Here is a 14,984-nt window from a genome sequence, read left to right as displayed (position 1 = left end):
TCATTCCTCAAGGACATATCAGGTGACCTTGGCCTGGTGAATAAGGATGGTCACCTACAACTAATCCACAACAACAAAAAAAATCAATATGGCATTGCTCAAACAAAAGCCCTGTGGCATTGGATGGCAGCTAAGTTACTTAAGACTGAAGACATTCTATGTGACTTTCTCAGAAGCCAGGGGACAAGTGGGGAGCTGATGTTGCCCAAACAGATCAAGAGCAATGACAAAAACCCTGAATCACTTATTCCTTATCTCCTTAAGAAACCAGAATCACCCAATTTTAACCTATCGGTTGTAGCTTTGTTGTCTTGTCCTTAGTCTTAAACAGGAACTTTCTTTTCTGACTTCCATAGTTCTCTACCCAGCAGTTCTCCACCTGTGGGTAACCACTGGAAAGCAGGTATTTCCAATGGTCTTAGTATGAGATACTGCTTAGTAGCAAAATTACAGTTATGAAGTAGCAACAAAAATAAATTCATGATTGGGGGCTCCTAAGACCATCAGAAATATGTGCTTTCTGATGGTCATGACCCGCAGGTTGAGATCCCTGACGTAGTTGTTTTGGTTTTTTTGTTTTTGTTTTTTGTTTTTTTTTTTTCAACAAAGCTGTTCAGCTCAGGCTATGAAAACATTTTATTTGTTGTATGGGAAGATGGAAAGGGAAGTGGCCTAATCCGAGAACTACGCTGTAAAGCAACAAAGACCTTTAAATTGTACGTCTGTCCTTTGACACAGTCAACTGTGTGAAAACAAAACAAAATAAAATAAAAAAAAACTCACAAGTTTCATCTTATTTTGTTATTTGTAGCATCCATTTTGCAACCCTATAGAACAGAATGCTTTGATGCTATGAGGCCATGATATTAAAATAATGTATATAAGCAGGCCTAGTCTATCACTTGGTATTAAAATTATATCCAATCACACACATTTCCTGGCTAAGAAATGTTTTGTAATAATCACTGTTTCGTCCCATGCTCATTATACATATCTTAGTGAAGGAAGAGATACCTACCCTGGAATGGCCTGCTACTGACTCGTGAGCTTTGATTTCATCATTGCTTTTCTCAAACAGTGTCAAGAGCCATCTTTTGGACTTTGACCAGTTTCTGCATTAAAAGCAAAACAAAAAACCATAAAATCAGTGATTTGCAAGGGTTAGGGTCACAGATTATGACATCAAAGGAGAGGATGTTGGGGCTAGAGAGATGGCTCAGCGGCTAAGAGCACAGGCTGCTCTTTCAGAGGACCCAGGTTCAATTCCCAGCACCTACATGGCAGCTCACACCTGTCTGTAACTCCAGTTCCGGGGATCCGACTCCCTCACACAGACATGCATGCAAGTGAAATACCAATGCACATGAAGTAAATAACTTATATACTTTTTAAGAACTAAAGAATGTTTCTTATAGTAGAATAATTTCCTCAAATTTCATCTCTGTTTCCAGTTAGAATTTCCACAGAGGTCCACTTCTGAATTATTAGTTCACAGGTAAAGCTGAGGCGATAAGAAAACGAATTTTAGTGTCTTTGTAAATAGCTATTGTGATTCCTACTAGGCTGTCACTGAAGGAGAAAGGGCGTGTCAATTGCTTGGTTCATTTCACTGTGCCTATCCTAAGAGTGACAGGGGAAAGCACAGCATAGAGACCAGATGCTGGTCCAGCTAAACAAAGCCCATTGGTTATCGTCACTTTATTCTTGTCTGACCATTACCAGCATCCACGGCTAAAGAGCTGGGTGCGCTGCAAAATCAATGCTGAAATTCTCAACCCGGAGGTGATCGCATTAGGGAACAGGGCATTAAAGACAATAATTGCATGACAGGGTGAACCCTTTATCAACGGGATTAGTGTTATTATAAAACCCCAGAAAGCACTTGATTGCCTCTTCCACTCTGAAGGCACAGTCAGAAGCTGACAGTCTGTCATCAAAAGGAAGCCCTCCTCATTAACCACCCTACTGGTACCCTCAGTCTCCAAACTATGGGGGGAAAAAATTATTGTTTTTAAGTTACCCATCTATGCCACCATAACTGTCCAAATAGAATAAAACATAGAGCAACTCCAAGAACCTTTTAAAATTCAGTTGCTTCTCACTGCATTCTACAAATATTTATCTGAGCCAATGGTAACAAATGCATTTGATCACCACCTACTCACACCTTACGGAGAAGCGGGCTGATTCCGCAAGGATTCAAACAGAATCAATTCAGCAATGATACAGTGTACTTCAAAAGAGCCTCAGATACTTTATAACATGTCTCAATCTCTCTCTCTCTCTCTCTCTCTCTCTCTCTCTCTCTCTCTCACACACACACACACACACACACACACACACACACACACTGTTTTTCAGAAAGGAAGGGATAGGGAAGATGGGGACGGAGGGAGACAGGAAGGAGGAAGAAAGAACAGAGAGAAGGAAGGAAGAAGTCTATCTCTTTTGTTCCTCCTTCACTTCACATGTGCACACTAAAATAAGCAGGCTACAGAGCACTCTTGCAATGCCAGCAACCTGGAGGCTGAGGCCATGAGTTCCAGGGCCAGCATGGGCTACACAGTGAGAACACCACACGGCCTGCCACCACCGATTTTTTTAAAAAGTCATAGAAACAGCTTCCTTCCATCTCAGCTGATGCTATCCTGCTGAAGAAAAAGAAATGCGGCTGGAATACGACCTAGTGGACAAAGCACTTGCCACACAGTATTGGGAGACCAGAGGAGTCTGAGTCTCCAGATGGAGACAACCGAAACCCTAGTAGCTTGGCCAACTAACCTGGAATGTTTTAGGCCCTGTCTAAAACAAGGTGGGAAGCAAGTGCCAAAGCCCAGTTTCCTCTGAACTCCACTCATTCACTACGGCAAGCACACTACTCACCCAACACACGCACCTACATCCTACACACATATACGCATATGAAATAAAAATAAAGCATAAAATAAATAAATAAATTAGAGAGATGGGAGCTAGGAAGGCTGTTGAGAAGGTAAAACACGTGTTGTGCAAGCCCAAGGACCTGCATACAGATGACCATCACCCACGTGAAAGCCAGCACGGCAGTGTGCACGTGCAATCCCACACAGCAATGGGGAATGCTGGGCCTCGGTCATCAGCCAGCCTAGACAAAATGGTTAGCTCTTGGGGATCAGTCTTGTGTCAAAACCTGCGGTGCAGAAGGATAAATCAGGCCACCTGATATCACCCTCTGGCCTCCACTCATACGGGGCACACCTGTGCACACACATATGAAAGCGAGAGTGAGATGGAGGTTAGCTATAGATAGATGTTGCTGAAAAGAGAAAACTCATCAATTACAGAAGGCCACCCTACCTCAGGAGCCATTCCGGTAGCTGGGATCCATACTCAAAACCCTCATCGTAAGTTTTAAAATGCTGGTAGAACTCCTTGATTTTCCTCTCGTCTGTGGGAAACAACCCTTTCTTAAAGAGAGTATTGACCGTGGCTGGATAAAGAAGATGCCTGCAAAGACAAAGACGCTCAGGAAGTCAACCGAGTAACCAATAAAAACTTTATATACAAAGACAGAATTGCCTTAAAATGACAGCTGAGCAGTGGATAATGGGACACAACTTTGGGGAAAAGTCATTCTTAAGTTTTACCGTCTGCTGCTGGAAATCAAGCTGCCATTCAAGGACGACTGAAACGTGATTCTGTTTATCTAAAGATATTTTAAAAATCCTTTCTTAAAAACAAGACAACAAACAAAACTTTGTTTTGAATTATGTGTGTACATGTGTCTCTGTATGGATTGGTGAATGGAGGTGCCTCTGACAATCAGAAATTGGATCTCCCTGGCACTGGGGTTATAGACAACTGTTAGCTGTGTAATATATGTGCTGGGAACCACACTTGGGTCCTGGGGAAGAGTGTGTGTGCTCTTAACTACTGAGCCCTCTCTCCAGCCCTGAAAATGTAAAAATCCATTCTAAGGAAGCACCTTAGACCCATAAAAAATTCAAAACAATAAGCTGAATGAATGTCACTCATTGGGAATTTATTTAGAAAATGGTAACAGCTAGGACACCACTCAGGTCTTTGAACGTAGCGGCAAATAAACTAGGAATAAAAGGGGGTAACAGTAATCATTCCTTTCTTAAATTCTCACAAAAGTCTGCATATTCAAACTACTGCCTACTGGGTTATCTATTGACATCACCTGTTTCGGCATGAATGAAATGAGAATGTCCCCTACAGGCTTCTGTATTCGAATCCTTGGTCTCCACTGGTGGCACTGCTTGGGAAGGTTATGGAGGTGGAGTCTTGCTAAAGAAAGTACATCACTGTGAGGTGGGGCTTTGAGAGTTCATACCTTATTCCACGCCTAGGTCACTCTCTCTGCCTTTGTACTCCTAGGGTTCTATTGGGTTGAGAAAGTATTTTGGTAACTCAGTTTCTCACATGGAGACAATATGGCTCTTCATCGGCCAAGTGACTTCTGGTTTATTTGCTCACTATAAAGTGAGAATGCTAAACTAGAAAGTGCCTTTTAATTAGAATTTAAATGCTTTTTTTTAAAAAAAAAATCTCATAGTAGCCTAGTTAGATAGAAAACATTAATTTGCCAGGTGACTTTCAAAATCCGATATATTAGCTCCAAGTTTTTATTTGAAGAATAAAACGACTGTTTACCTTACAAAGTCATTCAGGTCCACTGTCCCCCGGGCACCTAAGTCTTCCAGTTGTTCATGGAATGCCTCACTCAGCTGCCCAGTAAACTGATGTGTGCTGAAAGTACCCATCTTCCCCTTCATCAAGACATACAGTTTTTCATGCAGTGAAAAAAAGACATTCTTGGGAATCCAAGCTAAAGACAGAGGGAACAAGTATCAAAATGAGCTACAATCCCTTTGCAGCACAGAATCAGCCAGGAGGGGCTATTGACAAAGTCCTCCCGGCACAGGAAATCAGTAGATCTGTTCTCAAGATGCTCTATAAGTGAGGGAGAGGGCTGCTACTTTTACCCCCTTCCACCTCCAGATCTACATTCAAGGTGTGTAGAAAACGCAGAGGGTCTTTAAACTCAGCACTCTGGAAGCTATTAATCACACTTAGACCATTCACTACTCCCCCAACCAAACCCCATTTCTACACACACACACAGACAACAACACCCCCCAAATTCCTCTCCTAGTTATCTTCTTGACCATTCCTTCCAGCAGAATAACTCTGACCCCACTCCAGAACACTTCTTCCTAGAAATCTCCCTCTTCCCTCTACAGTATCACCTCAGATTCATTCAGGGTAGGGGTAAGAGTTTTGGTTTTTTAGACTACTTTCTTTAAAAAAAAAATTATCTAGTTTATCTATTTTGATTAACCAAATAAAAGAATCTTTTAAAAAACCTTTAAAAACTAATTTGTATTTTATGATTTTGTTATGTTCAAGTTATAGTTTGTATAAAGTGATTTAAATTAAATGTTGATCTCTTGAACATGGTAGGGGCTGTTTGGTCAGGATAAGAAGCTGGCTGAAGAGGAAATGCTAACAAATTTTATCTGTTCAGTAGAAATGTCATAAGAGGTCACAGGAGAGCCCTAGGCAAACATTCCCATAATATCCATATGCCTCTAGCAGGTAAGTTAGTTACTTTTACTGAAGAAGTACGTTAGTGTATAAAACAATAGCCTTCAAAATAAACTCACTGACCAGAAACTCCATGGCTTACACATCAACAAACACTAGAGAGCAGTGAATTTACCCAATAGACTGTGATCTTAAAATAGCTAAACTTTTCATCTCTGAGAGGCTTTCAAACATTTTTGTCTTAATACGAAGAAATGCATGACAGAGTACATTATAAGACTCTACGAAGGGATGGGGGGCGGGCAGAAGAAGGACACCTTAGCACCTAAGGCAAGAAGAAGTCAGGCAGGCATTCAGGGAAGATGCATGGTCTAGGCACAGGACCTAGGGAGACCCAGGCAGAGCAGGAGCACAGTCTCCAGTAACCGCAAGCAGGCTAAGACAGACGGAGACTGTAAGAAAGGAGAAGCCAGCCCAGCTAGCATTATTGCCCCAATGGGCACTCTCAGGAGAGGTCACAATTATGGCTTGCTTATTAAGCCGAGGAACTCTACTATGGACAAGCAGAGTACAACTTGAATTCTCTGTGTAGCTTTGGTGCCTGTCCTGGAACTAGCTCTTGTAGACCAGGCTGGCCTCGAACTCACAGAGATCCACCTGTCTCTGCCTCCCGAGTGCTGGGATTAAAGGCGTGTGCCACCACCGCCGCCCAGCTGCGCTTCAGAGAGGACTGAGGATGTAATTTTACTCAAAATTACTTTTGGGTTTCGATGTTATACTTCAAGGAAACTATCCAAAATATTGATTACCTGCGTTATAGACAGGATTTTGTACAGCTAGTTCAAAATCTACATGTTTAGATTTTAAAAACACATTGATTCCTTCTTCTTCAGTAACAAAGGTCATTCGCTTTCCCATAGCAAAGACGGTATATATTGGTCCATACTAGAATAAAACACAAAACCCAGATATATTAGTAAGCATTTCTAAATCATGGATTATGCATAACAGTTTTCCTCCAGAACACCAATGATGACATTGGAGCAATGGCTCAGTGATTAAGGGTGTGTACGTACTCTCCTTACAGAGGAACGAAGTTCAGCTTTAAGCACCCAGATTGGACAGTTCAACAGCCATATATACATAACTCCAGAGGATCCGATGCCCTCTTCTGGCCTTCAGAGGCACCTGCACACATGTGTGTACATGTATGCAAGTGTGTGAACACACACAAACCATGCATATACACTTAAGAATAAAAGAAGAATACCAATGAAGTAATGGCCCAGTTTTGTAAATACAGTTACACCTAGTAGTTCCTAGAAATTCTGTGGGTCACATTTAAATTATATGAATCCTATTTCATTCTCTCCTAAAATGTGCATAATAAGATGCATAGTCTATTTTCCTTTCTTGGTTATTAGAAAATAATAAACAATAATATATATGACCATAGTGCTCTTGAAACCTTATATTCAAGATATCAAGAAGCTTATAAGTAAAATACAGCTCAATACTGCTCAAGAGACGTACACAAAGCTGAAGGGAACAGGCCTTAAGGGCCTGTTTATGTTTAGACATCATGATGCTGACATGGAGATACCAGGCCTCAGCCAAGACGGCTAATGCTAGATATAAGGCGGCTATGAGTCAGCAAAACTTGACTGACACTGGATGTTCAGAAGGCCCCAAAGCAAGTGATGATGTAGTCTGCTCTATAACCATTTCTGGCAAATTGTCACCTTTGTATGAGTCTGTCTAAATATGGCCTTGAGGTCACAGACAAATCACCTTTTGCCTTCACCAGACCCCGTGTAGGTCCGCGTGCCTACTTGCAACCTGCATGCTGGTATGCGTGTATGTGTGCCAGTATGTGCCGGCCTAAGCAGGCACACATTTACATGAGCTAGCATTTGCCTGGCTGTCTGGCAGCGTCTGCTTGCCTTGCAGCCTGTTTGCTGGTGCATAATGCATGTCTTGTCTGTCTAGGGCTCCTGGCATTCTCTTCATCCGCCTGACTTCCTGAGACCCTCCTCTTCTCCTGGCATCAGAGGTCAGACTTCACAAACTACCCATCCTTCCTGATGCAGTAGCAATTCTTTTCCTTATCTCTCACATCATCTCTAGCATGAGGTTTGACTTCTGGGATTTGCCCTAATTAGCTTTAACTGTGGACTTGACCCAGCCTAGGAAGTCTCAATGGAGGGATTGCTTAGACCATAATGGCTGGTGGGCATGCTGGGGGAGGAGGGCTATCTAATTTTTCAATCATACAGCAAGGCCCAGACCATTATGGGCGGCAGGTGTTGCTAAGCTGTAGAAGACGAACAAGAGTGGGCAAGCAGTGTTCCTCCATGGTGTCTACCTGTGAGTTCCTACCATGGCTTCAATCAATGGTGAACTGTAATTTGGAAGTGTAAGCCAAACAAGCCCATTTCTCCTCTGAATTGCTGTTAGTTGATGTTTTAGCAGGGCAACAGGAATGAAACGAGAAGAGACTTTTTGGCCTTATTGGAGTGAATACATGCCATTTTTCAGAGCGTTCTAGTTATGCTCTAGTATCCATTACGAACGCTGGCAACAAACTGTACACCATGAAAATGGCCACACGTTTGCATACCATTTTGAGACTCATAAGTATCTCAAGACATCATTTCCGCTCATCGCTGCTTCGATGTTACTCGTTTTGGCACTAATCATGAGATCGGCACACATTACATTCTTGATAAGACTGACAGATACTGCTAGGCAAAGGAAGGTTCAAGAATCACTGGCTACCAAAAACAAACAAATAACAACAGCAACAAACCAACTGCGTCCTATTTCTCACATCTATGACCCAGATGTCAAAACTGCATCCCAATAATACCTACTGGCAATTGTTTGCTAGTCAATACTTAAAAGAGAGGGAGTCATTCTCATTGTTATGAGAATTGTTAAGGTCATTGTAATTCTCTCTGTTGTGTTTAAATGTGTATTCTTAACTTTCTACTAGGAAACTGGCCTTCCTAGTAGCAGGGGCTTGTAACCTGGTGAGTTAGGGGCTTCAAGCGGATACCAAGCTCAGCCACACAGAGCCACTGAGATTAGTGCCGACTCATGCTGGTGCTGCTTAAAAGAGCTCACCGTAGCATTCTGCATAGTGAAACTCAGGGTGGGGATGCAGACTCTACAGCACAAGGTTTCTCTTTTGTTTGTCCTCTGAGCTCCTAGTCTTAATTTAGTATCAGGCTGCACACAAACCCTTAGGGGTGACTTCTCCCATTGTTACCATTCTCCAGAGAGTCAGCTGGATTCTGGCTGCTATCAAGGCTTCATGTCTATACATTTCTGAGCAGAATCCCACAGAACACTGAAGGACATTTGGAGTCTTAGATCAAGGATATTGTAAAAAGAGATTCTAAAGCCATGGCCAGGTTACAGTGTAAACCTGAGTTCCCATTTCGGCAGGAGAAATATCTAAAAATATTAAGTGCTGAGTTACACAATTAGCCGTGTGTTCCATTAATAAACTGCGGAAGTATTTTCCAAAGAGGTTGGACGTTAAGCGTCTTCAGGCTCAGTTTCTCTTCACAAGTGGCTGTTACTATCACTAACCTTGTGTGTTTGCTGCCTGGACGTAATGCTCATATCCATTTCCTAATCGGATTGTACTTTGCTTTTGAGTGTCCATGGTTCTTTCTCATGCTACACACGGCTCCTCCGTGGAGTACGGGGCTTGCAAATACTTTATCCCATTCTGATGTTCTTCTCTTTGTCCTCCTTGTGTGTTCTGTCACAGAGAAGAGATGCCTGATTTTCATAAAATTCAATTGATCTGCTCTTCCTTTTACGGCCCGCACTTTGAGTGCCAATCAAAGAAGTGTTTCCTAGACGCACCAGGGGGAAATTCTCTTCTTCTTGAACTTTTTGTTAATTGTGTTTCTGGAGAAGACTGGGATCCACCTTGAGTTAATTTCTCATCTAAGACGTGAATCTTGGGTTGTGGCTCCTTATTTTGTTTTGCAAATTATTACGTTTTTATTTCCTTGGGGCTCATGAGCATGGACTGTTTCACCGGCATTTGAAAAGCCGTCTTTACTCCACGGCATTGCTTCTATGTCTGTGTCACACGCCAGCTGAGCACACCTGTGTGGATGGCTGACCTAACCCTACTCTGCTCCATCTGTCTTAGTAGTCACGTCTGTTGGCATCACAGTCTTAACGACTAATAAGCCTTGAAATTGAGTGAAATAATTCCTCTTGGGTAAATTCTTTTCCTTCCCAACATGCCCTAGGGACTCCATTCTCTTGGCCTTTCCACCTAAGTTTTACAGTAATCTTCACAAAGTCTAAAATAAGGCTCCTGGAGAATCTGAAAGCACTCCTGGCCTTCAATTTGGACACAAATGACATCTTGATTATGTGAGCTTTTTCAACCTTCTACCATGACCACTGAAATCTCTCCCCTAGGATCTTTGATAACTTCAATTAGTATTTTGGGGCTCTTTGCAAATAATCAAACCTATCTGGTCATATTTTTACCAAAATATTTGCTTGAGTGATTATAAGCATTGTTGTAGGTTTAAGCACGCGTGTGTAGCCACACGGTCAGCAATTGTGTGCCAACCTTTCTGAACACCCATACAAACTCCAAGTTCTGAGAACCATCCCCACCAGATGGTTTAATGTAGCTAAGGGGCTGACCTGTGACCAGTGGTTGATTTCTAACACTCCCTCCTCTACCTTGACACGTATGCAATGCACCTTCGAAGTTTCTTCTTCAAAGTCATAATTTTATGGCTAAGAAAACTAAATTGCACCCAGCAACAGCACACCCCATCGCGCAGCTCAGTTACAGACCACGTCGATTTGGAGCCACTGCTGATGCATTTCACTGGTTCCTTCCCTACGTCCACACGTGACTCCCTTCAAGTGTGTCTTATCTCTTCTTGCTTGATTATTTGTTCTCACTGAGTCTGCTTTGTGTGCTGACGGAGACAACACGGCCTCGCTACTTTTGCTCCACTGTGCATCACCCTGAAATTCTTCTTCAGTGGGGCCTTGAAAAACGGGGAGTGCACCAGAGAGACTAAAGCCCCACCCCAGCCCTCAGAGCCCCTCAGCCTGCACTCCTAACCACAGCCACCTCCATTTCCAGCTACTGGGAACAGGTAAGAAAGGAACTCGTGCTGTAGAGCTTGGCAGTGATAATTGAGAGTTAAGTGGAATAGAGACGGAAGCAGTTTTCACTATAGTTGTGTGCATGTTTGTGTGTATGTTTGCAGAGGTGTGAGCATATAGAGGTCAGAGGTCAACATTGATGTTTTCCACCATTGCTCTCATCTGATTTCTTGAGACGGAGTCTCTTCCTGAACCCGGAACTCCGAGGCTGGCTAGAGAGGCTGGCCAGCGAGCCCCAGGGCCCCTCTTTCCTCCCCTGGGATCACAGGCATGTGTCAGGGTCTCATGCTTGCACATTGGGTATTTCTCTGCCTGAGCCGTCTCCTAAGCCTCTCACAAGAGTCAATATTTTAAAATGTTAAACAATATTAATATATAACCCATTCAAAGATTAAATCAAACTACAGGGAAGACTTTTGCAGCCACCGAAGCTTTCTCTGTCTTCTTCAGAGCCAGGAGCTGAAGGGATGCTCAGTATGTATGTCTGGCAGTCCTTCCTCAAAGGTCCAAAAAGCCATGCATTCCCATACAGTTTCCAGATAAATGCAACTCCCTATCAAAGCGTTAAAATTGGCTGCAGATGCTGTGAAAAGGCAGATTACATCCTCTTGTGATGATGTCACAAACATGCAAAGAGGCTGTAAAAGGTTTAGCATTTCCACGATGGAGCCTTTCTTGCCTGCTCTGAGAAAGCAACTAATGAGAAAGTAGACTGAGAAAGATGACTGGGAGCAAGGCATGCTGTGCACACCTGAATCTCAGTCCTCAGAAGGCTGAGTACTCAGGCTGGAGGACTCAAGTTCAAGGCCAGCCTAGGCTACTTAGTGATCAGTAGCCTGTATAAAACAAAGAAGCAGGCCAGGTGGTGGCGCACGCCTTTAATCCCAGCACTTGGGAGGCAGAGGCAGGCGCATCTCTGTGAGTTCAAGGCCAGTCTGGTCTACAAAGCCAGTTTCAGGACAGGCTCCAAAGCAACACAGAGAAACCCTGTCTCAAAAAACAGAAGAAGAAGGAGGAGGAGGAGGAGGAGGAGGAGGAGGAGGAGGAGGAGGAAGAGGAGGAGGAGGAGGAGGAGGAAGGAGGAAGGAGGAAGGAGGAGGAAGAAGGAGGAAGGAGGAGGAGGAAGGAGGAAGGAGAAGAAGAAGAAGAAGAAGAAGAAGAAGAAGAAGAAGAAGAGCCATTGGTTCATTTGGTTTTCCTTTTGTGTCTCACTGTGTGCATTCCTGCCTTGGGACTTTTAGCCTGTATGGTTTAAATGTCTCCAGTGCACTTTTTATTATCCTGACCATATGATAACAATAACCCTTGAAAGTAGGCTTCAGGATTCAAACATCAAACAATGGAGCCATAGTCATTGAGTACGAGGGAAAGACTACACACATACACTGTGTCAAGTAACCTAGCAGTTGGCTCTAGAGAGGCCTCCCACACACTTGATCTGAGACAACTTTGCCAAACATTCCATAAAAATTACTAAACTCATATGACCATGGAAAGCTGTGGGAAACAAAGAAATATTGTTCTAGGAAAGATTCTTTTTCATCTTTCATGTATCAGACTAGTAAGAGTTTCATATAAATACGTTATCCAGTAGGGCCCAGAATTTAATATGTTAAGCAAATTTATGTGCTAAAACAAAGGTTAAAAAGTATATATTATGCCGGGCGGTGGTGGTGCATGCCTTCAATCCCAGCACTCGGGAGGCAGAGGCAGGCGGATCTCTGTGAGTTCGAGACCAGCCTGGTCTACAGAGCTAGTTCCAGGACAGGCTCCAAAGTCACAGAGAAACCCTGTCTCAAAAAACAACAACAACAACAAAAGTATATATTACATCTTTTTCAAAGCAGTAAAATAACACAATACAATCATAATTGATCTAATTATACATTTGCCCCCAAACAAATCTATTTTTGGAGTTTGTTCTGAGGAAATAGTCAAATAAGCTTTAAATGTACAACCACACACACACACACACACACACACACACACAACTATCCATTGAGAGCTGGAGAGATGGCTTAACCATTAAAGGCTAGGCTCACAACCAAAATTATTAGAATATTCATTGAGGTATTGGTTGAAACAATGGAAAGCAGTAGGCGACAACCTGTATAACTCAACTATTGGGATTTAAGTCAAATATCCTATCCTTATTTGATTAATGCATCCATTAAAGATGGCTCAGTGGACAAAGTGCTGGCTGTGCAAACATGAGGATCAGAGTTCAAATCCCCAGAACCCATAAAAAAAGCCAGGCATAAGACGCTCACATCTCTATCTCCTCAGCACTGGGGAAGAGACAAGCAGTACCCAGAGGCTTGCAAGCCTGCCAGTCTAGCCAAAAGAATGCACTCCAGATCCAGAGACCTTGTCCCAATAAAATGTAGAAGAGAAGGGAATTAGGAAGACACCCCGTATCAGTCTTTGAACTCTGCATGCTCCTTCCTGCACACAAGTGGATGTACACACACAGACTGAGAGAAACACTTAATGATAAAGAAATATTATATCTCATACATTGGATTGTGTTTATATGTGTACGGGCATGTATCCATGTGACGTCAGTCTGAGAACAACCTGAGGGCCTTGGTTCTCTCCTTCCACCATGTAGGTTCTGGAGATCTATTTCAAAATGTTAGACTTGGTAGCAAGCACTTTAACCCACTGAGCCATCTTGCCAGCCCTCCACCTTACTTTCTGAGACAAGTTCTCTTCCTAACCTGGAGCTTGGTGGTTGGCCTAGACTTGCTGATCCGTGAGCTCCATGAATTCTCCAGTCTTTGCCTCTCCCGCATAGGAATGTGGGGTGCATTTGGCCACATAGGCTTTTTTAAAAATTAAGATTCATTTTATTTGTATGCATATATGTTTCTATACATGAGTATGTGTGTGTGCATGGATGTTGTGGGAGGACAGAGGCTTTAGATCCTCTGAAGCTGGAGCTGTAGGCGGTTGGGATCCAACCCAATGTGGATGCTGGGACCAGAATTTGGGTCCTCTGCAAGGGCAGTATGTGCTCTTAACTGCTGAATGTTCTCCCATCCACATGTTTGCTTTCTCCAGCCCTCCCCCAACACATACACCTTAAAGATAGGAGATGAGGATTGAATTTAGGTTCTCAGACTTGTGCAGAAAGTACTTCACCCTCCCAACCACAAAAATAATAAGATCTTGGCAGCTAAAATATGAGTAATTTTTTTTTAAAAAAAATAAAGCCAATAAAAGAGTCTCTTTTAAAGTCTCAACATTCAAGAACTGCTTTAAGGACAAAAACTTTTAGAAATGCGTCCTTAGTTATCTCCTCGGGGTATATGGGAAGAAAGGACTCATTATCAATAAAACTAGTAGCTGGGGGAGGGTGGTGAAAAAGAAAGTGGCAAACCTTGAATCTGTAAAGACCAACTTAGCAAAACAAGTTTTACAAAATCGTAGTGTTACCTTTATTTGTGATACAGATTTATTACTCATTTTCACAAACCGGAGTCATGTAAACTTATTTTCCCCAAGTACAACGCGCTTATATCCGTATGCTGATAAACACGCACTTAGAATTAGCTCAAGGAAGTTACTAACACTCAAAAGACATCTCTCCTTCCAACAAGTTGTGTTGTCTTTCATTTCTTGATATTTTGCTTAGGACATAGCTGAAGATCATGTGTAGAGAAACAACCGACGGGATTAACTGCCAGAGTATGCTTATGTCCAATGTCCTAACATTGCGCTTAATAAAAACATAATTTGAAAATAAAATACTACCTCTCTCCAACCCCACCGCCACCTCCAGGCACAGCTACATACCTTGATTCTTGCTTTTTCTATAAATTCAAGAGGAGCTTTCCCAAACTCAAATCCCGCTCCGATCCAGGGAACCCAGCCCTGGATACACGGGGGTCCACGCAAATTCTTCCACCGAAAGAATAAGAAAAGAACACAGCTTCCCAGGACGGCGATTACTACTGGTGAAAAGAACTCCATGACGCCCATCTTCCAGAATCACAGACGTTTGAAAACGTCCTTCTCTCGGAGCATTTCCCCCTTCCCTGCAGACTGAGGAAAACGCACCGGGTGTTCCAAACTTTAAGCCGAAACTTTGGCCACCGCGCAACTGTAGTTCCTTTGCCCCGCCCCAATTTTTGTGCAATTTTTGCATTGTGGCTCCTTTCCACCTTCGCATTGCTTTAGAATTCCGGCCAGTAGGGGAAAAAAAAAGCAATCAGTGGAACTACACCAGCCTCGGTTGGGACGGGTGGGCGGGAACACACGCTGAAGCC

The 14,984-nt window shown here is 42.9% G+C and overlaps 1 protein-coding gene across 2 annotated transcripts in view; it reads right to left on the bottom strand.

Annotated features, from left to right (window-relative positions):
• The window catches only part of LOC121450734 (24-hydroxycholesterol 7-alpha-hydroxylase), a 91,165-nt gene extending 76,341 nt beyond the window's left edge, over nucleotides 1-14,824 (bottom strand). The window contains exons 1-5 of one of the 2 annotated variants that reach the window (XM_041655999.1): nucleotides 14,512-14,824; nucleotides 6,360-6,495; nucleotides 4,657-4,831; nucleotides 3,337-3,486; nucleotides 1,019-1,112 (exon numbers count right to left, since the gene is read on the bottom strand). In XM_041655999.1, coding sequence (XP_041511933.1) covers nucleotides 1,019-1,112; nucleotides 3,337-3,486; nucleotides 4,657-4,831; nucleotides 6,360-6,495; nucleotides 14,512-14,697 — 741 coding nt within the window. In that variant the 5' untranslated portion in view covers nucleotides 14,698-14,824. The remainder of the gene's footprint in view (nucleotides 1-1,018; nucleotides 1,113-3,336; nucleotides 3,487-4,656; nucleotides 4,832-6,359; nucleotides 6,496-14,511) is intronic. The other variant, XM_041655998.1, reaches the window with a different exon arrangement.
• Nucleotides 14,825-14,984: the final 160 nt, after the last annotated feature.

The sequence above is a fragment of the Microtus oregoni genome, unplaced genomic scaffold, assembly GCF_018167655.1.
Source record: "Microtus oregoni isolate MIOR12 unplaced genomic scaffold, Mior012 000007F_ref0000211, whole genome shotgun sequence".
NCBI classification, from domain to species: domain Eukaryota; kingdom Metazoa; phylum Chordata; class Mammalia; order Rodentia; family Cricetidae; genus Microtus; species Microtus oregoni.
Note: the sequence above shows the minus strand (reverse complement) of the source record. Positions and strands in the feature narration are given on the sequence as shown.